Source organism: Podarcis pityusensis (assembly GCF_964106645.2).
Source record: "Podarcis pityusensis genome assembly, chromosome: 7".
NCBI classification, from domain to species: Eukaryota; Metazoa; Chordata; class Lepidosauria; order Squamata; family Lacertidae; genus Podarcis; species Podarcis pityusensis.
The window spans coordinates 46,618,190-46,641,871 of NC_138031.1; the positions used below are offsets into that span (position 1 = coordinate 46,618,190).

The 23,682-nt window shown below is 38.4% G+C and overlaps 1 protein-coding gene across 2 annotated transcripts in view; it reads left to right on the forward strand.

The window, feature by feature from the left end:
• The window catches only part of ROCK1 (Rho associated coiled-coil containing protein kinase 1), a 59,663-nt gene that overhangs the window by 16,320 nt on the left and 19,661 nt on the right, over positions 1-23,682 (forward strand). For both annotated transcript variants that reach the window (XM_081013070.1, XM_081013071.1), the window contains exons 5-24: positions 1,284-1,459; positions 2,439-2,523; positions 2,930-3,074; positions 4,193-4,331; positions 6,279-6,370; positions 6,906-7,065; positions 8,277-8,343; positions 9,948-10,036; positions 10,945-10,993; positions 11,877-12,012; positions 12,254-12,345; positions 12,482-12,728; positions 13,489-13,595; positions 14,771-14,921; positions 16,451-16,611; positions 17,307-17,491; positions 18,223-18,292; positions 19,898-19,992; positions 20,702-20,867; positions 22,321-22,414. In XM_081013070.1, coding sequence (XP_080869196.1) covers positions 1,284-1,459; positions 2,439-2,523; positions 2,930-3,074; positions 4,193-4,331; positions 6,279-6,370; positions 6,906-7,065; positions 8,277-8,343; positions 9,948-10,036; positions 10,945-10,993; positions 11,877-12,012; positions 12,254-12,345; positions 12,482-12,728; positions 13,489-13,595; positions 14,771-14,921; positions 16,451-16,611; positions 17,307-17,491; positions 18,223-18,292; positions 19,898-19,992; positions 20,702-20,867; positions 22,321-22,414 — 2,506 coding nt within the window. The remainder of the gene's footprint in view (positions 1-1,283; positions 1,460-2,438; positions 2,524-2,929; positions 3,075-4,192; positions 4,332-6,278; positions 6,371-6,905; positions 7,066-8,276; positions 8,344-9,947; positions 10,037-10,944; positions 10,994-11,876; positions 12,013-12,253; positions 12,346-12,481; positions 12,729-13,488; positions 13,596-14,770; positions 14,922-16,450; positions 16,612-17,306; positions 17,492-18,222; positions 18,293-19,897; positions 19,993-20,701; positions 20,868-22,320; positions 22,415-23,682) is intronic.

The following is a 23,682-nucleotide window of genomic DNA, read 5'->3' on the forward strand; positions in this document are numbered from 1 at the left end:
AGCAGATTTTGAGGGTGTGTGGAGGATTGCAGAGGAGAGGTAGTGAAGTCTGTTCCACTTGCCTGTGGACAGGGAAGATACAAACCCTTTTCTATCAATTCAGTAGTAATGTATTTACTCACCTAGCATCTTTGTTTACCGTTGGAAGTCTATCCCTACTCAGATCAAGGAAATGCAAATCTGGAGTGGTGGGAGTGAACCTGTTGGATTGGGCTTCAGTTTTGAGGTGGGGACTGAAGCCCAATTAAACAGTTTTACTAGCTCTACACAGATCTGCAGTTCAGGTAGGGACAACGTTTTTTCACACAGTAGGCTTCCAACTTTATTAGGAACTATGTGCACAAGTAATCAATAAGAGGCTGTGCACACAATTCCTGTGTCTGAATCTGGAGGGACACTTGCCCCAGTTAGAATATGCATTACTTTGTCTTGGATATCACTTGTTCAGATGGATTGAACATACCTGCCTCTGAACAATTAGCTAGTAGTGTTGAGCTGGCAGCAGCAAATATTTGATTGAATGTACATAGGCAAGTACAGCAGTGTCCTGGTTAGCCCACTCTTGCACATTGTGAATATTTTATTTGTGGCTGATTTTTTCACTTGTCTTGCTGAAGCTCATATTTGTCTAAACACTATGTGTCATTGGTTTAGCAAGTTTTGTTGCTTTGGACATCTGAGCATTTTAAACTCAAACAATTGTGTGTATAATTGATGCAATGAAATAATTGAAGTCACTATTAACTTTAATGTAAGAAAGTGATGACTAATGATTAGTTTTCCCCAATATAACAATTAAGTAATCTTTATAAAGAAGATTTCCTTATCTATAGTTTTTTCTTGAATGCTAATCATGCCTTTATGTTTTGAACACTGTTACTAAAAAGAGCAACATTTGACTATGTATGGCCTGGTTCTGTAGACCATTGCTTGGCTTACTGAACCAAGAAATGTAGTTTGAAATCCAATTTGAAAATGGGTTAATATCCTGTCCTGTTTATTCTGAGGCTGGTAACCATCATTTCCTTGTTCAGATGAAACAAGGACACTATGGTTAAGTAAATCCTCCCTGGTTTAATTGCAGCTTGCTGCAAGTGTATTTTCAGATAAATAAGGCATTGTACTTAGGTGGTAAACTGGTTCTTCCTTTTGGTTGATACACATACTGAACAGCAATGAATTGCTAATACTTTAAATGTTAACAAATAATTCTAATTGAGTGAGAGGAAGGCAATAATGATGAACTGAACACACAGTAATCTTAGTTTTATTTCCTTTTATAGTTATTTTATGCATTCCAAGATGACCGCTACCTTTACATGGTGATGGAATACATGCCTGGTGGGGACCTAGTGAATTTAATGAGCAACTATGATGTTCCTGAGAAATGGGCAAGATTTTATACTGCAGAAGTTGTTCTTGCATTAGATGCAATTCACTCAATGGGCTTTATTCACAGGTGTATATGCTATTTTTCTTAATATCTGAATACCTCAGTATTCTATCTGGAGTGCATTACAGTATAATCAGTTGCATGTTTAAAATTTTTTTTGAATATTTATTCTAAATAGCCAGAATTTGCCCACTTCCTTACATGTTTGGGCTGGTCAATCACAGCCATTTTGGGCAGAAACCATGAAAGAAAGGAGGAACGGAGGCAGGGAGAGAAATTGAACAAATCAAGAAGCAGGGAAGATTGGACAGGCAGAAGCTTTTTCCTTTGTTTGTCTTTTTCTGGTTGGCTGCAGAAGTTTGTGGTGGAAACCAGGGAGGGAGAGATTTATGCCAGTATAGATGAGAAATTCCAAATTCTGCCAAATCCAAACTCTCTCCCCCCCCCCCAGTGGATCTTGGATTTGGATTACACAAGTAGGTTTCTGATTATGTTGCCACTACTGTAAATAAGGCGAGGCTCTACCATATGCTGGGAGGGAGGGAGAGAGAGAGAGAAGTGGGGAAATTAAAATGGGTAGTTCTGCGATGTGCTTTGTGTTAAGAGATACAGAGGCAGCTTCATCACATTGAACGAAAGTCAAGTTTAAGAAATACTAAGGTGGCACTGGAAATTTAGCCTCTTCCTAAAGAAAATTTCTGTCCTCTGTCTCATTTTTAATGGTGATATGCTAATAGTAAATTATGCTGCCAGTGGACTTTTAAAGGGGTCAGGCAGCTGGTGATTGGAAAGACCTCTGCCTGAGACCCAGGAGAGCCACTCCCAGTTGTGTAAAGTAGTTTCATTTGTTTGTGTGTTTAAATCACAGTTAGAGGAGGAATTTGCTCAAGGAAGAGGATAAACTATGACAACAGTAATGGCCAAAGGTTGGCTCTAAGTTTGTTAGGTGTTAGTTGTTAACCATCTTATGTGGCAAGACGGGTATGTAGCATAGATGGTTTTTTAAAACTTAAATAAAACCTAGATTGATTTGCTTTCTTTTCAGAGATGTAAAGCCTGATAATATGCTGCTAGATAAATCTGGTCATCTAAAACTAGCAGATTTTGGTACCTGTATGAAGATGAATAAGGTTGGTATGCTTTTTTAAAAAAAATCTGAATTAACTTCCATGCTTTGGGAAGTAATATTTTTATGGAAGAATGTTACTTGAATATCGATTTTGCCTAAATTTTAGGTACTTGGAATACTGACGTGGGGTTTTTTTTAGTTTATTGCTTGTTTAATTTTTTTTGGCATGTTTTAAAGTGTTGCTTTAATTGTTTTTACCAGTAATTGTAGTGTTTTATTATTTTTGTAAACTAAATAAATTTTATGAAATAAATAAAATTCTTAAGATTTAAATGAAGTTTAGCTTACACCTTTGACACATTTTCCCAAGGAAATCTAGGAAAATGTTTTGCTTCAAGATACTTTTCAGATCCTAGGTGAATTCTACAGAGTGCCTGTTTTAAATAGCCACTCTCTTTTCTTTATAGGAAGGCATGGTACGATGTGATACAGCTGTTGGAACACCAGACTATATATCCCCAGAAGTATTAAAATCTCAAGGTGGTGATGGTTACTATGGACGAGAATGTGACTGGTGGTCAGTTGGTGTCTTTTTGTATGAAATGCTTGTGGGTGAGCATCAAAATAATCAATGTTCTGCAAATGACATTAACTGCATTTACTGTTGAATAAAAATGCCTTATATTTTAACTATTGCTTAAGGTTTACATGGAAGCAAGCCCCATGGAGTTCAATGGCTGCCTTTTACAAAGGTTGTAAGATTGTAGTCTTCTATACTTCAATGCTACATCCTTCCAGATCTTATGCTGTTGCTAAACATCAAGTCAGGGAGCAGAAAGACTTCAGCTATTCAGGGTTTGATCTCAGATGATCAGACTGACCCTTGTGTTCAGTAGAGACCTAGCTAGACAATGGGAAACCTTAATCTTATCCAACTCTTACTGAGGGATTGCATGTTGCCTTTCGATGTAGAGTTTAGGATTTCAGCCTCCTTTATTTAAGGCTCCCACCTGGTGCTCTCTTTATTGTCTCTAGATGTCACTTTCTTTATTTTATGAATTGACAGTATTATAACATTAATTGTTACACCTGTCAAAACAGTTGCATATGTAAAAACTATCTTATGTATAACAAAAAACGTTTTAAAACAACACATACATAAAAACTATTCAAATCCAAGACATATACCAATGGAAAGGATAGATGCTGCTACACTAAATGTCTGAATTTGATGATGTTGATGGTGATGATGATGATAAAAATAATAATAGTAATAATAATTTATGTCTACCCCACCCATCTGCCATTCAGAACACTGCTGATTGGTTTTGTATGTAGAACACATTGTAGAGGTTTTTGGCACATAGATGACAATGGTCAGGCTATCCGAATCCAAAAATGGCCATAGTTGTCTTACCAGTTAAAACTAGTACAAGGCACTCCTAGCCACTAAACTTAGAATCATGTGATGTGAAAATGCTTCTACCACATACTTGTCAGAACATGAGCTTCTTATATCTTCAGTACAACTGGAGTATTGCTTTCTAATTTGATTTTTATATTAAGTGACAAGGTGAATCCTGACTACTTAAAATCATGGCATGAGAAGTAGCAATCATTTGCTTTCTACATCCAGTATTTAGCCTAGTTCTGACACAATGTTTCCTTGGAATTTTATTGTCTTCAGCTATTGTGTGACATTTTTTCACTTTCGTTCTTTTTAATTTTAGGGGATACACCTTTTTATGCAGATTCTTTGGTTGGAACATACAGTAAAATTATGAACCATAAGAATTCTCTTAGCTTTCCTGATGATAATGATATTTCAAAAGATGCAAAAAATCTTATTTGTGGCTTCTTAACTGACAGGTAATATTTTACATCAAAATGAAAGTTTTTGGTTTAAAGGTTTTTCTGTAGTAAACTTCATCACCTGGTGATAAACCAGTGTTTATGAATTTTACATACGTTTTAATAAACTTTTTAATCCTATTAGGTCTTGTCCTGATAATAAAATATAGTGTTGCTGCTGTAAAACCACTCTGTATACGAGAGCTTTTAAGTCAGTCTGACAATTCAAGAGCTTGAAATCAGTTTCCTAGTATTTTTATTTATTGAATAATAATCTTATGTTAAAGGGACGCGGGTGGCACTGTGGGTTAAACCACAGAGCCTAGGACTTGCCGATCAGAAGGTCGGCGGTTCGAATCCCCGTGATGGGGTGAGCTCCCGTTGCTTGGTCCCTGCTCCTGCCAACCTAGCAGTTCGAAAGCACGTCAAAGTGCAAGTAGATAAATAGGTACCGCTCCGGCAGGAAGGTAAATGGCGTTTCCGTGCGCTGCTCTGGTTTGCCAGAAGCGGCTTAGTCATGCTGGCCACATGACCCGGAAGCTGTACGCCAGCTCCCTCGGCCAATAAAGCGAGATGAGCGCCGCAACCCCAGAGTCGGTCACGACTGGACTTAATGATCAGGGGTCCCTTTACCTTTACCTAATCTTATGTTAATAATTGGTTTAAAAATGTCTTTCTAAATGTTTAAGTACTTTAAGTTTATATACATTTTAAGCAGTGGCATTAATAGTATATGCAATCATACCCTGCAAAATATTTAAAGAAATTAGAATTAAACTGGCTTCAAGTTTGAATATCTTAACATTTGTACGAATTTTGAAATCTTTTACCTCATTCCTGTGTGTTCTTTTCTTGATGCAAGCAATCATTTCTTGGACAGTCAATATCCAAACAGTTATTAGCTGTACAATGTGTTTCTTTTTAACTTTAGTGTGCATGAGTATACCTGTTTATTATTCTTAGGTTTCATAATTTATGTAAAGATGGAATTAAAAAAAATCTTGCAATTTAAAATATTGGTAGGATTATAAATGCGGTTTCTTGAATACCCTAAACAAACTATAGATATACTTCTTCTTCAAAATAACATGTGTGAGATTGTGCTGCTGATGTTTTCATAGACTTGGATCCAAAAGTATCCTTTCTGCAAGCAGAAAAACTCTTCTGCTTATAGAAGGGGTTTTTATGACTTACCAAAGAGCAGATGAGAAACTAACCTATAATGCCAACAATGTTCTTGAGTTTGTAAAAGCTCTTATAAAATCGTATGCGCAAGACTATTCAGTATTTTTTTCTCAGGAAAATATACTTCAAACTGTTTATAGTGTTAATCCCTAATGTGGAATAATTTTGTGCATTAATGATTGGAGTGCACACTTGAAGTTCTCCAGAAATGCAAAGCAAGACCTATGTTTTGGACTTGCATTGCAACAGGGTGTGAATGGGCATGAATGTGCCTGATCATTTTGTGCACTTTGACATAACTCTAGATACATTGTTGTGCGAAAACTTTCCCTAGCACTTATACAGCAGCTTACAGAAACAGTGACAATTCAGTTCATAGTCTGTAGCAGTCCAGGAACATATATCAGAAGGGGGGGGGAATGCTGCAGTGTGTTTTGTTGAGGAAAACCCCCACTTTGGGTGGGGGTAAAGTGGATGGGAGGAGTAGTTAATATTTTTTATACACATTATTTCAATCTACCCCATAGTTTCAAGACAATGTTATGAGGTAGCATGAGTTTGAACCACAGGAGGTGTGAAACTGCTCCCTCACCTCAGATTCGGAGTGGATAAGCAGTTGGTGATTTTCTTCTGAGCTCTTCTCAGCTCCTAATCACCCCTTTTCTAATTTTCCATTTAAAAAGTGACTTATTGGGCTACTGTTGCATATGTTTGCATGCTCTATGTATTTTGATCTTCAGAGCTTGCATATTTACTTGTTTCAAAATATCCCTTCAACAGGGAAGTCAGATTAGGCCGAAATGGTGTGGAAGAAATCAAGCGACACCCTTTCTTCAAAAATGACCAGTGGTCTTGGGAAAACCTTAGAGACAGTAAGTATCTCTTTTGACCATGCATGAAGCTATCTGCATTGAGGCCCATATCACATCTTTTAAAAATCAGTAGTATAAATTGGTTAGGTGTCCAATACAAAGTTGCTTATGTATATATAGATCGGGAGCCTACTCCAGGCATAGAATTCACCACTTAGGACACTGCAGAAATTAAATGGCAATCAATTTTTAGTATTTGTGAAAATATATTGCTCAAGAGATCCCTATTTTATTGCTAATGTGAGGTCTCTTGAGTGACCAATGGGTGTTAGGTTTTTAAATTGGCAGCTGTCTGGGGACCTCAGGAGCAATCTGTTCTGTTTAGTAATTGCAACTATATTTAAGTTTTGAAGCTTTGATTTTTTAATAATAATTTTTTTTTATTGCATGTGCTGCTCAATGTAGAATCAAGAGTTAAATCTTGCCATGTCTCCTTGTGATGCTTTCATTCCTCTTCTCCATTCCAATTGTAACATTTTTAATATATTAGTTTCAATAAACATTTTAGTAATCCTTTTTTTGTTTATATTGATAGCTGTAGCACCTGTTGTGCCTGATTTAAGTAGTGATATTGATACTAGTAACTTTGACGATTTGGAGGAAGATAAAGGAGAAGAAGAAACATTTCCTATACCAAAAGCATTTGTTGGCAACCAGCTGCCTTTTGTAGGATTTACTTATTACAGTAACCATCAGTAAGTATACATGTGCTACTGAAAATGCAGGCATGTGAGCTTAAGTTGTGAGAACAAATCCTATAAGATTTGAGAGCAATGTCACAAAAGCAACTTAATTCTGGGTTTAAATGACACTTTAAAAAATCTGTCTTGCCATATCATCCTAAAATGTGTAACACTTTTTATAGCAGTTTTGAACTTATGGTACAGGCAGCAATTTTGCACATCTAATTTTGGTTCCTCTTGATGTGACATCATACTATGTCCCTGATTTTTGTGTTTTCTCAAGCAATGTCAGAAGGCCAGGCTTTTAAGTAATCATTACTTCCAGTGCATGCTTACCTGGGATAAAGTCTCATTGAACTCAGTGCGGTTTATATCTGAGTAGCCGTTCATAGAATTCCACTGTTAAGGGTCAAATTATTCTATGTAGTCTGCTCATTAATATGCCCTTGGATTTGTTTGCTTACTAGCTATGGAGAACAGCAACATTGTCTAGTGAGCAAACAAGGAGACATCATGCAAGAGGTTGATCCACTTAATTATTCGTTAATATAATTTGCAAAGAGTTCATGGATTCTTACTAGGATTGCGAAAAACGTCAGATTTCTAGAGAAATTTTAACTCTTAAAGACCATTCAAAATATGATAGTAATACATCCTACAGGTTAGAAATACATAGTCAGATACGTATTTCACAATTACACAGCTAATTTCATGATTTTTGAGGAACTGTCCAGTGTTTGGAGCAGTAAAGCTTTTTACTACTGCAGACAGAGGTTGTCCAATCTTCCTTATAAGTTACGATTTTTCATCAGCTGCAAAACTGCAGAAAAGAATGTTGTAAAGCAAAAGAGTATGTGATATTTGAAGATGTCTAAATAGGGTGTTCATGTTGTGTCTTTTCAGAAGATGTGTGCTCTCACGTTCAAATTTTAGTTAACAGCAGAGACTCAAAAATGTGAAAATACACCTTTAAAATTGCATGCACCCAGCCTACTATATAATGTGGGCATTTAAGTTTCAGGTATATGGGTTGCAGAAATGTGCAAGCAAAGTGATCAGGGGGCTGGAGTACTTTCACTATGAGGAAAAGCTAAAATGTTGGGGCAGGTTAGATTTAAAAAGGGTAACTAAGGATAGAAATGAGAGAATTTCTAGTATGTAGAAAGTGGGGAGAAAAAAGTTGTTCTCCCATCATATTACTATAACTTATTGTGTGCCTACAGGTATTTATCTAGCTGTACAGCAAACTCTAATGACAACAGAGCAAGCACCAACGTAGATAAAAGTTTGGTATGTCTTTTTTTCTTCTTTTTTAATTTCCCCCCCTTTGTTAGGACCTCAAATAAGTGCTATTAGCTAATTAAATATTTTGTTGATGAATCCTTTGTATTGATAACTTGATTTGAATAAATGTAAATTACCAAGACATCCATATATACACAGGTCCCTCTTTCTGAACACAGTATATTCCCAGGAAATTGTTTGTTAGGCAATCATTTGCATAAAGAGCTGATGATTGCTATTAGTTCCTATGGGAACATTTTTCTGGCTCTCTTTCCATGCTTTCTGCCTGAGTCTGATGCAACCAATCAACAAAAGCAAGACAAAGGAAAAGCTGATTTGTCCAATCTCCTTTCTTCCCTCCCTTCTTCCCTCCATCCCTCCCACCCTCTCTCCATGCTTTCTGCCCAAAATGGCAACACCAATCAGCAAAGCACAAGTAGGGAAGTGGGTGAGCTCCAGCTGTTCCGATATGTGAATCAGCCCTTTGTATAGTGAGGGTTGGGTATAATTCTTTGTATTTGGATAACTGAGATTTCATATAACAAGCTGTCAGGGAACTGCCATCAGTACTGGAGGGGGAGCGCAAAAGCCAGAGGGATTACAGAGAGCGTCCAGGGATCGGGAGAAGCAGCCCATCTTCTGGGGAAGAGAATCAGCGTAGCACCAGTGGAGAAGGGGGGCAGGTGGGGGAAGTGGCGAGGCGGTCCCATGACTCCTTGCCGGGGACCAGCGGGGAGAGTAGAGGTCCTCCGTTGCCCACGCCCTCCCTGCGCAGAAGGCTTTCGCGCAGAGAGGGTAGGCGGAGACTAGGCGTCAAAGAGCTTCTTTGCTGGAAGAAGTTTAAGAAACGCCCACTCACGGATTCTGCCAGCGATTGAGTCAGCCACGGGTGAGTGGCTGTCCGGACAGAGGAGGTTCACTTTGGCAGCCCAGCCAGGTGTTTGCACCCAGCCAGGGAGATAGGCATCTGCTTACGCACGAGCAACCCCTTAGAACCATTACAGCAATCAGTGAGTCCCTGACGTTGCTTGTGCGCAGCCCAGGGGAGGCAGCACAATGAGCCAGACAGGACCAGCCGGAGAGGCAGAGCAAGAAGCCATGGTGCGAGGTCTGGTCGAGCAACCCCTTAGAACCATTACACAAGCATTCCGAGAGTGGGACCTATCGGAAGATTTGTTTTCAAGATATTGAAGGAAGTGTAACGTAAAGATTAATAACCAATATTTGCACTCATGTAAGAATGAAAATGAGTCTACAGTTCTTTTTCTTTCTCATTATTGCAGCACAGCAGAGCTAAAATGTCACCAAAAATTAAATCAATTTTTAATTTACAATGTTTATATACTACTTGATTATAATAAGACCTCAAAGTGGTTTACAAATGTGTCTGAATTTCTGGTCCCATTTATAAGAATGTGCCCATGTTTATTAATCTGTTAAAGCAGTAATCTCCTAGCTGAAACTTGCTGTTCCAATTTTTAAAAATAAGATACTGAGAACCATTCAAAGCAATTTTAGATAGTTGTTGTAAAATTCACTACAATTTAGATAGTCCCATAAGATCCTGTCAAGTATGACTTTTATTTTCATTCTGTATTTTATATTTAAAGCTGGAATCTCTGCAGAAAACTATCTATCAACTTGAAGAACAGCTACATAATGAAATGGAACTGAAAGATGAAATGGAACAAAAATTCAGGTGACTCAATTCATTCTTTGTTATCAGAACTTCAGAAACACATGTTTTATGAGTTTTATATTGGGGAATTATGATGGTATTAACATTTTATATGTGTAGACCAAGAGGTTTGTAGCCCATCTCCAAAACTGAGTATCAGGGTCTTAGGAGCCAGTTAATGGCACCAATTCTGAAAGTGATATTTTTAAGAGTTGCTGGTAGCAACAAGGATGCTTTTGCTTGTTGGCATTACTAAGAGCAAGACTAAGCACTCTTAGGTGAATGTGCATCAGTTATCTTGGGAGTGAAGAATTTGAAAGGTAGGGATATAGTCACTTTGACTCTCCCATTTACCAGCTTTTGGGTTTAGTTTCCTTCCCTCTTAGAGCTCACCCTGGTTCTTCTCAGATTATGTTCTGGCTGCTATAAAATATTTCATATTCCTTATTGGCAGCTTCAGATATTTGGAGCTAGTTTAAGATCTAAGGTGCTAGTTCTACACAGAAATAGTTAAGTAAAATTCTTAGGTTACTAGGATATCAGTGTTAGACATAATGCGTATTCAACATAGCACTAATTTGCTGGTTTCGTCAGCACAGGCATTTTTCCTTATGGATTGTTTCCCCCTCTGGAGCAGATTGGAGATGGCATGGAGCACTCACAGTGAAGGAGAGGGAGAAAAGTCCTGTTTTCCTAGTGCTATTTAGTTGAATACTTCCCACTCTGTATGACATTGGGCTATACCCATTAACAGGTTGGTGGTAGCCTATTCTGTACACCAGTGTCAGCCTTTTGGTCACTTGGATGTAGATTACACAGCCATGATGATGTGAGTTATTACAGTGTAATTGAGTTAAATTGGGTTGTTTGCAGAGCAGTTGTAGAGCAAAAACAAAAAAGTGTCACTAACATAATTATATTTTTTCTAGAACGTCAAACATTAAATTAGACAAGATAATGAAGGAATTAGATGAAGAGGTAAGTGATTTTCTCTGTGTGGTTTTAGTGGAATTAGTTTCCCCCCATTTTTTAAAATGATGGTGTTAGAATTTTACTTGCATACATGTGATTTCTTTCTTCAATCATTTATTATTACAAATAAAACAAATCTCTCTCTGAAGGATTTCTTTCCTTTTGGGAGAATGAGGAAAGTAAAGACTTGCACCGTGGATTGCTTGTACAGAGAGACTTTTGCCAAGGTCTTGATTCATTTATTTTAATCTCTACTCTTGGAACGCTGTCTCTCTAGCCCAAGCATGGCCAAACTTGGCCTCCAGATGTTTTGGAACTACAACTCCCATCATCTCCAGCTAACAGGACCAGTGGTCAGGGATGATGGGAACTGTAGTCCCAAAACATCTGGAGGACCAAGTTTGGCCATGCCTGCTCTAGCCTGTCAAGTTGATGGGCGTGTGGCTAGTGACTGTAAAAAAGCCAATATACAGATAACTCATATCAGTTTAATACAGTATTTTTAAAAAATCTAACACAATTATGATATTTATTGCTCTATTTTATTCTAAAACATGAGAATATTTTCTTTCAAAGATGGATTATGAATTTCCTAAATAAAATAATTTGGACCAGTTTCAACTAAATCGTTGTCTGAGTGGGAGCCAGTGCAGTGAGTCCTTCTAGTGCAACAGGGTTTCCCCTCCTCTCCCTATGCACCCACTTAGTTCGGCTCCCAGAACAGTGGGCAGGGAGAGAGATATTGTTCTGTCTGGCAAGCAGAAATGCTTATGCTGATCATATTAGCACAACGTTGAATTCCACTGACAGCTTCATTGGGATGATTAGAACTTAAATTTTCTACTAAATTTAAATGGTGAAAAATTAAATGGCAGTATCTATCTTGCAGGGCAGTCAGAGAAAAAATTTGGAATCAACAGTTACTCAGGTTGAAAAGGAAAATATGCTTCTGCAACATAGAATAAATGAATATCAAAGAAAAATTGAGCAGGAGAATGAGAAACGTCGAAATGTGGAAAATGAAGGTAAGCTGTATTTCCTTTCAGGAAGCACCTTTCAGGTAAGACTGATGGTCCCTTTTGTAGGATATTTTTTGAACCGCATAAATATCTTAGTATTCTTTTCAACTGGGGCATATTTGTGTTTGAATATGCCTCAAATCAGTGGTGGCTTGTTTTTTTCTCTTGCTGTATAGAAATATTAGAAAAAATACCTCCAAAAGACATGCATGTTTATTTACATTTAACATTTCCCCTTTGCATCTAGTGTCAACGCTAAAAGATCAGTTGGAAGACTTAAAAAAAATCAGTCAACATTCACATATTACAAATGAAAAAATAACGCAGTTGCAAAAGCAAGTAAGCAATTTTCTATGCCTATATCTGCTTTCCCTCCAAAATATATAAATTTAGGGTAAATGCAACAGAGCTGGATGTATTTGTTGTATGATACCCACTGCTACCTTTTCTTAACTCCCCCTTCCCCTCCCAACAGCTTGAAGAGGCCAATGATTTACTGAGGACAGAGTCAGATACCGCAGCAAGGTTGAGAAAGAGTCACACAGAAATGAGCAAGTCAGTAAGTCAGTTTGAAGCCCTAAACAGAGAACTGCAAGAGAGATGCAGAATCCTGGAAAGCACAAAATTACAAGTGGAAAAAGACTATTATCAACTTCAAGCTGCGCTGGAAGTGGAAAGAAGGGATAGGAGTCATGGATCAGAAATTATTGGAGAGCTACAAGGTAATAATTTAAGCCAAAGTAAATCTAATACAGTGGTACCTTGGTTTAAGAACTTAATCCGTTCTGGAAGTCCGTTCTTAAACCAAAGCAATCTTAAACCAAGGTGTGCTTTCCCATAGCAGCAGGGGACTCAATTTACAAATGGAAGACACTCAACAGGAAGCGAAACATGTTCTTATTCCAAGGCAAAGTTCACAAACCAAAACACCTACTTCCAGGTTTGCAGTGTTCTTAATCTAAGTTGTTCATAAACTAAGCTGTTCTTAAACCAAGGTACCACTGCAGTGCCTTCATTTTTGTTTTGATCAAATATATGTATGAATTCAGTGTGCTTTCAATACAGTGGTACCTCGGTTTACAAACTTAATCCGTTCCGGAAGTCTGTTCTTTAACCAAAGCCGTTCTTAAGCCGACGTTCACATTCCCTAATGAGGCCTCCCGCCGCCGGTGCCCTTCCACTGTTCGGCTTCCGTTCGTAGACTGAGGTGAAGGTAAAGTTCCCTAACCGGAACACTACTTCCGGTTTTGTGGAGTTCGTATACTGAATAGTTCGTAAACAGGACTGTTCTTAAACCGAGGTACCACTGTACTGAATTTTAATCCAAGTTGAGAGCGTAACACTAACATTAGAAACACTGTCTCTTTTTTTTAATTAACCAACGACCTCTGATATATGTTAGGAGCTTTATGTGGGTAAATCATAGTTTCGGTTTTGTGTGCAAGTACTGTGGCAGATTATACTATTTAATTGTTTATGTAGCTCGGGTTACATCTTTACAAGAAGAAATCAAAGGTTTAAAGAACAATCTTGAAAGAGTGGAAGAAGAAAGAAAGCAGGCCCAGGACATGCTTAATCATTCTGAAAAGGTAAGATCATTAAAACAATGAGGTATAAATTTCTTCTTCCTTGGAATACAGATGCATATTTCTACAAATCTATAAAAAGCAGCATGCAAATGTGATTGATAGGATGATTTTATAAGATCTAAATTAAGCCACTGTGTTTGAATTTAAGTTTGTTTAATTCAGTTGATGTGAGTGGGAATACGTTGGCTCATTTTTTATATAGTTGTGGATCAAGCTTTTAAGGGTGATAGAAGTGTGGCATTAATACCAATGCATCTATTGTTGTTTTTATTACTATGATACCATCAATGTATATATATTTTCACCAAGTATTATAGGGAAAAAGGACAGACTGTTACCCTAAGGACTTTAAGTCTGTATCTTGATAGTTAGAGGTAGGGAAAAGCGAATGTTTGATTCATTTATGGGTGAGGATTAAAGGATTAAACCAAAAGCTTTATGCAAAAAGTGGAGTTAGATAAGAGATGTTAGAGCAAGAGTTTTTGGGTCTCTAGGCATAGCAGAATTGAAGAGGCATAGTCCTAGGAGTAAAATTACTTGGGATGCATCTTGAATCAGTGCTTGTGGTTGTCAATATATATTTTAACCAAATTCAGATGCAGTGATCCCAATTCCTATCAGAACTTGTAATATAGGTGGTTTAACCCTTCCTCCATTGCCATCATTGTCCTGAAAAATCACCCCACCAAAGCTTCTAGGGACAAAGGAGGTTTAGTGGGGAAACGGTGCATGGGGAAAGGGTAATACATCCTTTCATGAGCTGTGGTCCCCAGATGGGTTGTGGGAAGCCCATGGCTACATTGTGGGGGAGGATAATACAGAGAAACTCAAGCATGGCATTCAAAAATACATTTACAAATAACTTGTGACTTAACCCCAGATAAAGAGACACCAGCGCAGGGCAGAGCTGTTAATCATTTGTGAAATTCTAAGCGTCCTCAATCATAAATATTTGTGGATTGTGTGTGCTAAAAGAAGTATGTGTGTGCATAACTTTGTCGCTCGCTTGCAATGTAGCAATTCATTATCATATTTTCAGTTAAAAAAAAAAAGAAAGCTGAGGCAGATGGGATTACAAAAAGCTATTGAGTGTCATGAAATCTGAATTTTTTTTTTTAGATTAAGGATGGTATGGTGTTCTTAACCTAACTTCAGCTTATAAAAATATCTTACAGGAAAAGAATAATTTAGAAATTGATCTAAACTACAAACTCAAAATATTACAGCAGCGTTTAGAGCAAGAAGTAAATGAGCATAATATAAATAAAGCTCGTTTAACTGACAAGCACCAGTCAATAGAAGAGGCCAAGTCAGTTGCAATGTGTGGTAAGTTTTTATAACGTTTGTTTGTTCATATAGCATTTATATACTGTCTTCCAAGGCATGTTTACAGTTTTAAAATAACTAGAGTCCAACTGGAGCAGGCCATGATGTTGACTTTACCTGCCTCCTTCACTCTTTTCCTTCTCACAGGGAAGACCATGTCCAAGGTTAAAGTACTGTTAATTGTTTGTATATTTTTCCTTTGGATAATTACAGGATAAACATGCCAGTTACGTATATAATAAAGAAATGACAGCTGCAATGTTACTTGTAAGTCAGTAGGAGAAAGGCACAAATTGGATTTGTGTGCCTTCAAATGTCTCTTTCCTATCCAATCATTAAACAAAATGCTGCCTGTGGAAGCAGTCCTAGTGAAATGCTCAATAAAACAGTGCTGAAATGGAAAGTATGTTTCTAACAGTATTAGCGCACAAGTATTACTTGTTTATTCCTCACAGTCATCACTAGTTTTATCATTATACAAATTACACACACACACACACACACACACACACGTGTATATATATAGAGAGAGAGACAAACAAATTTTATTACACAAACATAATAAATTAATAAAATAATAAAAATAAAGTATCTACTTAAGGCCCCTTTGAATAGATAACGAACACTATGAATGAGACATACAGTGATTCTCCATAAACTGTCTAAGTTAAATTACATAATTCACAATTACAATATGTGGTACAGCCAACAATGCAGCTGGATCATAAGGGACTCACAAATGGGGATAGTGCTGTTGCACTCAGATTCTGCTTGTGGAGTTCCCATAGATATTTGGTTGGCCATTGTAAGAACAGGATGCTGGAGTGGATGAGCCTCTACTGGTGGCCATTCTTATGTTATTAAGGGGAATAGACAAATGTGTGGAAGTTAAATCTATCAGTGGCTACTAGTTATTTAGTCATTGCATGCTAAGTCCAGGATTGGAGGCAGCATGCCTTTAAATACCAGTTGCCAGGGAACAACAGTGGGAGAGGGCTCTTGCTCTCATGGTGCTTATGATTGGCTAGTGTGGGAAACAGGATGCTAGGCTAGATGAACTTCCGGTCTAATTCAGCACACCTCCACTCACATTCAAACATTTGGCAATTTTTTGTAGATTACTAAGATGTCTTGTCAGTCGGGTATCTTCACTGTCCTCATGAGTGTTGAAATAGTTTATTTGCAAGTAGTGAGGAAAAAATAAAGTTTTGAGTGCTAACTCTTACTGCCCATGGTAGTAAAGAAGTGGTGATGGGGCTAATAGTCAAGGAAGAAACTGCCAGTACATATAATAATTCTGGACAGTTTTAGTATCTGCTATGGCTGCTTACACCACCTAAGTCTCGCCTCCCCACCACTCCCCACATCAGATTATTGTAACTAATTGGCCAATGTCTGTAGACAGTGTAGGGTGTCTGGTCAGGTACCACTGCAAATGTGGAAGCTCTGCCCATTTAGTATGCAGAGCAGCCTGCATAAAATTCTTTTATTGGAATTTTTTAAAAGATGTACTATCTTTGGTCCTTTAGAAATTGAAAAAAAGGTGAAAGAAGAGCGATCAGCAAGAGAGAAGGCAGAAAATCGAATAGTCCAGATTGAAAAACAATGTTCCATGCTAGACTTTGACTTGAAGCAATCTCAACAGAAGCTGGAGCACCTTAGTGAACAGAAAGAGAGACTAGAAGATGAGGTAATAAAAAGTGCTTAAGTTAGTTGCTATAAGTTTGAGGTACTTAAGAAAACTTAACTTTCTTCATATCCCTTTAAGCAGAAAACTCCTCAAACCTCCGCTTTTGCATGTGGATGAAAATCTAATTTCTGAATTCATTTCCTCCCAATTTAATGTAATTGGAAATGTTTTCTCAATTCATGCAATTTGGATTCTACGTGCCATGTATTTTGCACTACAAAGCTTTGCTACAAAATATGCTAATGAAATTGGAAATACATAGAGAAATGATGATTATAAAATTAGTAGGACCTTTCTTTTGCTGTATTGTGGGGGAAATCATGGAGGGGGATTCAAAATTTAGAATTGAGGAAGATGGGCTGCTTTGTAAAGCAATTCTGTATGTTGCTGTACATTCTGTTGTACATGGACATAAAGGCAGCTTAGGCAACCACACAACTTGTTTTGCATGCTCAAGGCAGTTTGTGTGTGCGTGCAGAGGCTTGTGTAGTGTTCAAGTCTTGTGTGTGTGATGGCAAACTGCTTTCAAACCTGAACACACTTTCAAAAGCAGCTTTTGATACTGCATTGAATGCTGCTGTATAAAGAAAAAAAATGTTTAAATGCTGGCATTAACTTATTTATGAAATGTTACTACTTTTAAAGAAACCAGAAAGCCTTTTCTATTGGCTAAAATATTTTTTTTGTGCGGTTAGGTTAAGAATATCACACTTCAGCTGGAGCATGAGATTAATAAGAGAGTGATGGCACAGAATGACCTGAAGAGTCATGCTATAGAGGCAGATAACTTAAAAAGTTCTGAGAAGCAGCTAAAACAGGAGATCAACACATTGTTGGAAGCGAAGAGATTAGCAGAATTTGAGTTGGCTCAACTGGCAAAGTAAGTAAACTCAATTTAGAATCAGCTGCTTCACCCCATAATGTTACAAATTTTACTGAGTGCTTTTCTGTATTCAAATATGCATACATTTCAGTACATGAATATCTTTGTTTAGTAATATCTGTTTATATGATCACAGGAGCGTCGTGCTCATATGCAGAGCTCTTTCTGTGTGATAGGGTCTGATTAAAGTACATTCTGTACAGGTTAATGTTATAAAAGTAGATGCCACAGGGTTTGTTTCCTGTCTTTTAGGCAGACGTGCACTGCTTATTTTCTAGTTGTCTTACAAATGAACTAATCAAAATGAAGCACTTGTTCCAGTTTGAAGTTTCAGCTGAAATTCATTTGAGGGAACGTATAACCTTAAATTAAAACCTTGGAGTAAGGTGAATCCCTTCAGAAGTTTAAGCTGTCTTATTTCATACTTCATGCACAACTTGGATGTTTTGTTACTTGATTAACCAGCACTTGATGACTGATAGTTTATTGTATAAACTCATTCAACTGAGAAGTATTTTATTTGAATGTGTATTAGGGATTTGAATGCTTTGTCAAAAATGAGAGATTTTTTGAATTTGGTGGTGGGGAGCAGAAGTCTGCTGATTGACTAGCTAATGTGGGGATGGGATAGAGAGGGTTGTGTGGGTTAAAATTTACCAGCTAATATGCTGCCAGCAGGCCTTTGGCTAATATGTAGAATGTTCTTAATTATTTTTCTCCTCTCAAAGGCAGTACAGAGGGAATGAAGGCCAGATGCGTGAACTGCAAGATCAACTAGAAGCTGAACAGTACTTTTCTGTAAGCTGTCCACTTGTACATTACGCAAGCAATTTTTATGAGTGATGATATGGTAACATTGTATAAACCCAATAGTAGTGACTTTCTATATTAGCTTCATATAATGTTTGTGCGTGGAGAGGGAAAATGGGTAAAGAGGTAATGATAAGGACAGGACAAACAGGCAGAAGTGGAAGACAATGTGCAGATAGTGCTAGCAACCCTCAGGGCCACGGTTTCGTAGTCAATGCAACAAAAAGCAACTACATCCCTTGGGATGTAGCATTTGGGAGCCATCAAAATCAGGGTGATCACTTGCTGACTTCTGCTAAGGATATAATATGTAATGATGTTAGTTCAGCTGTTGAATTTGATGGCATTAGTTATAGGGATCACACCATGGGCCAGACACCACTCCTGACCCTCCTACTATACAAAGACATCATAGCCAATTGTAGACATTGGCAGATCCTCCTGGTGGCCTATCTCAAATGGCCCTTTCGGTGGTGGGGCAACTCCAGTGCACCTGAAAGCAGGGGTTCCCCTAAAGAACCTACCACCCCTAACTATCACAATGGATACTAGCCCCAGGAACTGGAAAACCCACTAGTGGGCCAGCATGTCCAGAGCAGGAGGACCAGGCCAGAAGCCCAGCATTCTTGTCAAGTGACTGGAGCTGTGAGTTGCCCACCATCATGGATGGACAACACAACCATGAAAGTCCACATTACAGGTAGGAAGGAACCAGATTGTTGCCCCTTCACCTGGAAGCCTTCCATACACTAGACTGGGCAGTGATGCATCTGACTTAACTCACATTGGAGCATATCATTGTAGTTTCTGGTGAAGGTTATGATTTTATAGGAATTTATAGACTTATTCTCTGTTGCTTGCTTTATTGCTTTGTTTAATCATATTTTAAACCTCTCTGAGATATTGCCTATACCTGTCAGGGTGCTGTCAGCGACTCCCAGCTGATTGCTTAGGGAAGGATGAAGACAAGGAAAAGTTTTTAAAGCCCTTTTTTATTTCAGACTTTACAGAGGGAGGCTATAGAACCCAGCCTCTTGGATAATGGCATTGTCCTGAGTGAATCTCCACCCCACCTTCTCTCCCACTTCCTCATTCTTCTTCATCATCATCATCTCCTCTACGGGTGTCACTATGTGCCCTCTGTCTTTGAGCTCTTTGCTCTCCTACTTTTAAGGCTTGCTGGGTTCTTTGAGATGGTGGGTCTAGAATGCTTTCTAGTGACGTGTCAGCCAGCTGCCTGCTCCTCCTCCTCCCATTATTTCCCAACTTTCCCCCCATCTGTCCCTGAGCTTTGACCTCCTGCAAACCACAGTTGTAAATTTACAGTGTCTTCCTCTTCCTCCTCCCTGGAAGGGTCAGGATGGGGAGGCTGTTTCCACCACTACTCCTCCTCTGCCCAAATCCCTGACAATAACTGAAAAGTGTTTAATAAATGCTCAGAATGATAGAAAAATATGCAGTAAGTAGAAAATAATGTGCCAGTATTTTCTATTACATATGCAACATTGTGTCCTGTAATAAGGAATGTCTGAATGGTTAGACATATTATTGAGCACAATATGATAGATTTGGGTTTGCTTTTTTAATTTGCAGACTCTATACAAAACTCAGGTTAAAGAACTTAAAGAAGAAATTGAGGAGAAGAATAAAGAAACCCAGAAAAAAATACAGGAATTACAAAATGAAAAGTAAGTAAATGATAGAAGCACAATCTCTCCATTATTAAGCACCTGCTTATTTTAATTAGAAAGTGAAGCATGTACTCAGCCCCTCTAATTGTGGAAACATTTCTGCTTCATGTTTCTCAGGAGAATGCATACAGTGTGTTTTTAATTTTGCCTAGAAATAAAATGTTATCTTCATAAAATAGTAGGACATTACATATGGTAGAAGTGTAGGTATACAAGGTTGTACTTGAGTAAAAACTGTACATTTTTATTTGTTTTTACTCCCAAGTTAGGATAGAGCAGAACAGCATATTCTAGAATACTGTGGACACAGTATATGTTGACACAAATTTTAGTTCTGCAAGCAAATAAAAAATACAAGTATCTAATGATTGTAACATACAGAGGGACATGAGAAGAAGACCTTGCTCTTTTCCCCTGCAATAGGACCTGTGTTGCCTGGAATAGACTTTTTGTTTTGTGTTTTATTAAAAAGACAACATGGCTCATATTTTGTTTGGGAAAAGTATGTATAATTTATATGCTACATTTATTTCATACCTTTCCATCAAGGAGCTCAAGGTAGCAAATATAATTCCACCCCATTTTGTTTTCACAACAACTCTATGAGATAGGTTAGCCTGGGAGAAAGTGACTGGTTCTCTGCAGTCTTAGTCTTTAAACACTATACATTACTACTTTGGAAAAAAATATTAACTTTCTGTTGTAGAGAAACTCTTGCTGCACAGTTAGATCTGGCTGAAACAAAAGCTGAATCTGAGCAGTTGGCCCGAGCTCTCCTTGAGGAGCAGTATTTTGAATTGACTCAGGAGAGCAAGAAAGCCGCATCACGAAACAGACAAGAAATTGCCGACAAGGATAATATTGTAAGCCGGGTAAGTTACTGTGCAATAAACACATTACAACACAACTTGCTATCTTGTATCAAAAACATCTTTGAATCCTCTATTTTATACTCCTTAAAAAATTTATTCCAGAGGTATGTATTGCTCTGATGTGCACTAGAAGTTCTGTTTTCCGTAGTGGAGAATGGAGAACACATAACAGGGTTAACTCCCTTCCAGCCAGCCAGTAGTGCTTTTCAAGTTTTGACCCTGCCTCAGAGAGAGTTAACCCCTTCATGTGTGCTTCCATTTCCCACTGAACAGAAGGGCACTTCATGGTAAGGCTAACTTTCTGATTTCAGTAAAGGGAGCTGAGACATTCCATGCTTTACATATGTGTCCGAGCTGTCAGGAATGTTCCTCAGCCAAAAAAAGTGCCATAATTTCCTGTCTATAAGACACCCCCATGTATAAGACTCCCCCTATTTTGAGGGACTCCGATTTAAGAAAATGGGGAAGATGGCCTCCGTGTATAAGACCCCCACATATTTGACATTATTTTTAAGGGGGGGGGGACCTAGTCTTATACATGGAAAAATACAGTACATGACACACCTGTTTCGTGTCTAGGCAGCTATTCCCAGATCTGTGCCTTGTGGAGCAGTTGCAGCAAGAGGGACCATGCCTCTTCCACCAGCTTATTTATCTTCCCCAACAGGCTATGCACACGCTACTGGATACTATACCTGTGTGTGAGCTGCCTCTGCTCTTCCTGCTTCAATTCTCTCCTGGTTCTGGGAGACATTGGTGCAGAAGAGGGTGGGAAGCACCCAGCCTTTCACTTGCCTGTCCTGTCTTTTCTTCCGCTCCCTCTGGCTCTGAAGCTTCCTCTGCCTTTGACTCTTGCTTCCTGGTTGGTACAGGTCCCCACAAATAACTTTCCCCTTTGCCCTAGTCAGACTCCATCCACTCCCCCCCTCCCCCGCCCAGTGCACACTCGTCAGCATCCTGCTAGCTCCTGGCAGTTCCCTTGCCTTGACATACAGTGGTACCTCGGTTTTCGACCATCTCCGTTGACTAACATTTCGTAACTCGAACGCTGTAAACCCACAAGTAAATGCTTCTGTTTTCAAACACACCTCAGAAGTCAAACCGGAAATGTGGCTTCCGTCTTGAGTTTTCCGTCTTGAGTTTTCTGTTTTGAGGCTTCCATTTTGAGTTTTGAGAACTCGTATGGTCTTCCAGAACGGATTAGGTTCGAAAACCAAGGTACCACTGTATTTGAATCAGTGTTAAGTTTTCTAAAGTTTCTTTACATAGCAAAGCACTGTATGTGATCTTTTCGCACATCACAAAATATGTCTAGTAGAGAAAAGATCTGCAGAAACTAGTCCAGATTTTTAAAAGGATAAATTATGAGATGACAAATTGTTACTGGTCAAGTGTTTGTAATGTGCTTATTGATGTCAGTGGTTTAACAAAGCCTTCCCCCTGTCTTGCTTAGCTTGAAGAAACAAATAATACATTAACCAAGGATGTGGCATTTCTAACAAAAGAAAATTCTGAACTAAATGAGAAGATTAAGAAACTGGAGGAAGGTATGTGATAATTTCCATATCAATGGCCATAAAAGATTAATTTTGAAATATATCAAAGCCTTTTATACATGGAGAGCAGTTCTTTTTTCAGTGGGTTAGGTCCAAACATCTCTTTCCACAAACAGAAGGGCTCCTAGTGCCTGAAAGCAGGAAATGCACCAAGTTGAGGAAGTACTGTAAGTGGCTTGAAGTCCTCAACTCCAGTCTATTTCCTGCCTTTGTCCGAGGCGGTCTTTGGTGTTAGCCAGGGGTTGGCAAGGTTTACCTCACCTGGGCCAGTTCACTCCAGTGGAGATCCCTCTGTGGGCTGGATCGCGCACACGCATGAGAGCGCGCCCGTGATTTTCGGTGCCTGCGTCTGTGCAGATGTGATTCCGGCACTGCGGAAGCGAGTCCTTGCGGCTTGGTTCAGGGGCAGCTTGTGGGCCGGTTAAACGACCCCCATGGGCCGCTTGTGGCCCATGGGCCTTAGGTTGCCGACCCCTGGTGTTAGCTGTTGCTCTTGACCTTTGTAAGATGGCTGTATTCTGTTGTTTGTGTCTGTTTTTGCTAGTGGACTTCTTCTGTAGGCAAGTCTAGAACTGGCCTGGTATGTCCTCTGCAGTAAAGTGTACAGTTTAACAATCTCTGTTCTGCTAGAACATGAGCTAAAAGTTGGAAATCTAACTGTTAGAGTTTGAGGTATGGAGGAGCCATGCTCTTTATTATAAATGAAGATGTTTAAGAAGAATTATCGGCAGTATCATTTAAATCAGGGGTGGCTAACCTTTTGCCCTCCAAATATTGCTGGATTAAAACTCTTCGTCAGCCCCTGTCAGCATGGGTCATATTCAGGAGGTTACAGGTTACCCACCCCTGATCTAAATTGTTTCTATTAAAAAGATAATGAGTTATGAAAAAAGTGTACAGTACTTAAATTTCTCAATTACCATCCTAGATGGTAATTTTCTGAGGTCTTAGTTTTTACCTAATATCTAGAATAGTTTCTTCTAATTTCATTTAGGCACCATACCAATCCATAATTTGATTGTGTTCTGCCTTTTTGTAATTGAAATTTGTTTTTTGGATTGATTGCTTTGTTTTTATGTGACTCACCATAGTGGAAAGGTGGGATATAAAGCTTCTCATAAAACAAATAAATAGGGTGGTATCTGACTAAATCATCCTAAGAGTACAAATATTGAATCATTCCAGAATGATTATGCACTGGCATAACCATTTGGTTACATTAATAAAAATTAAATAATGATTGATGGGAGAGGGAACCA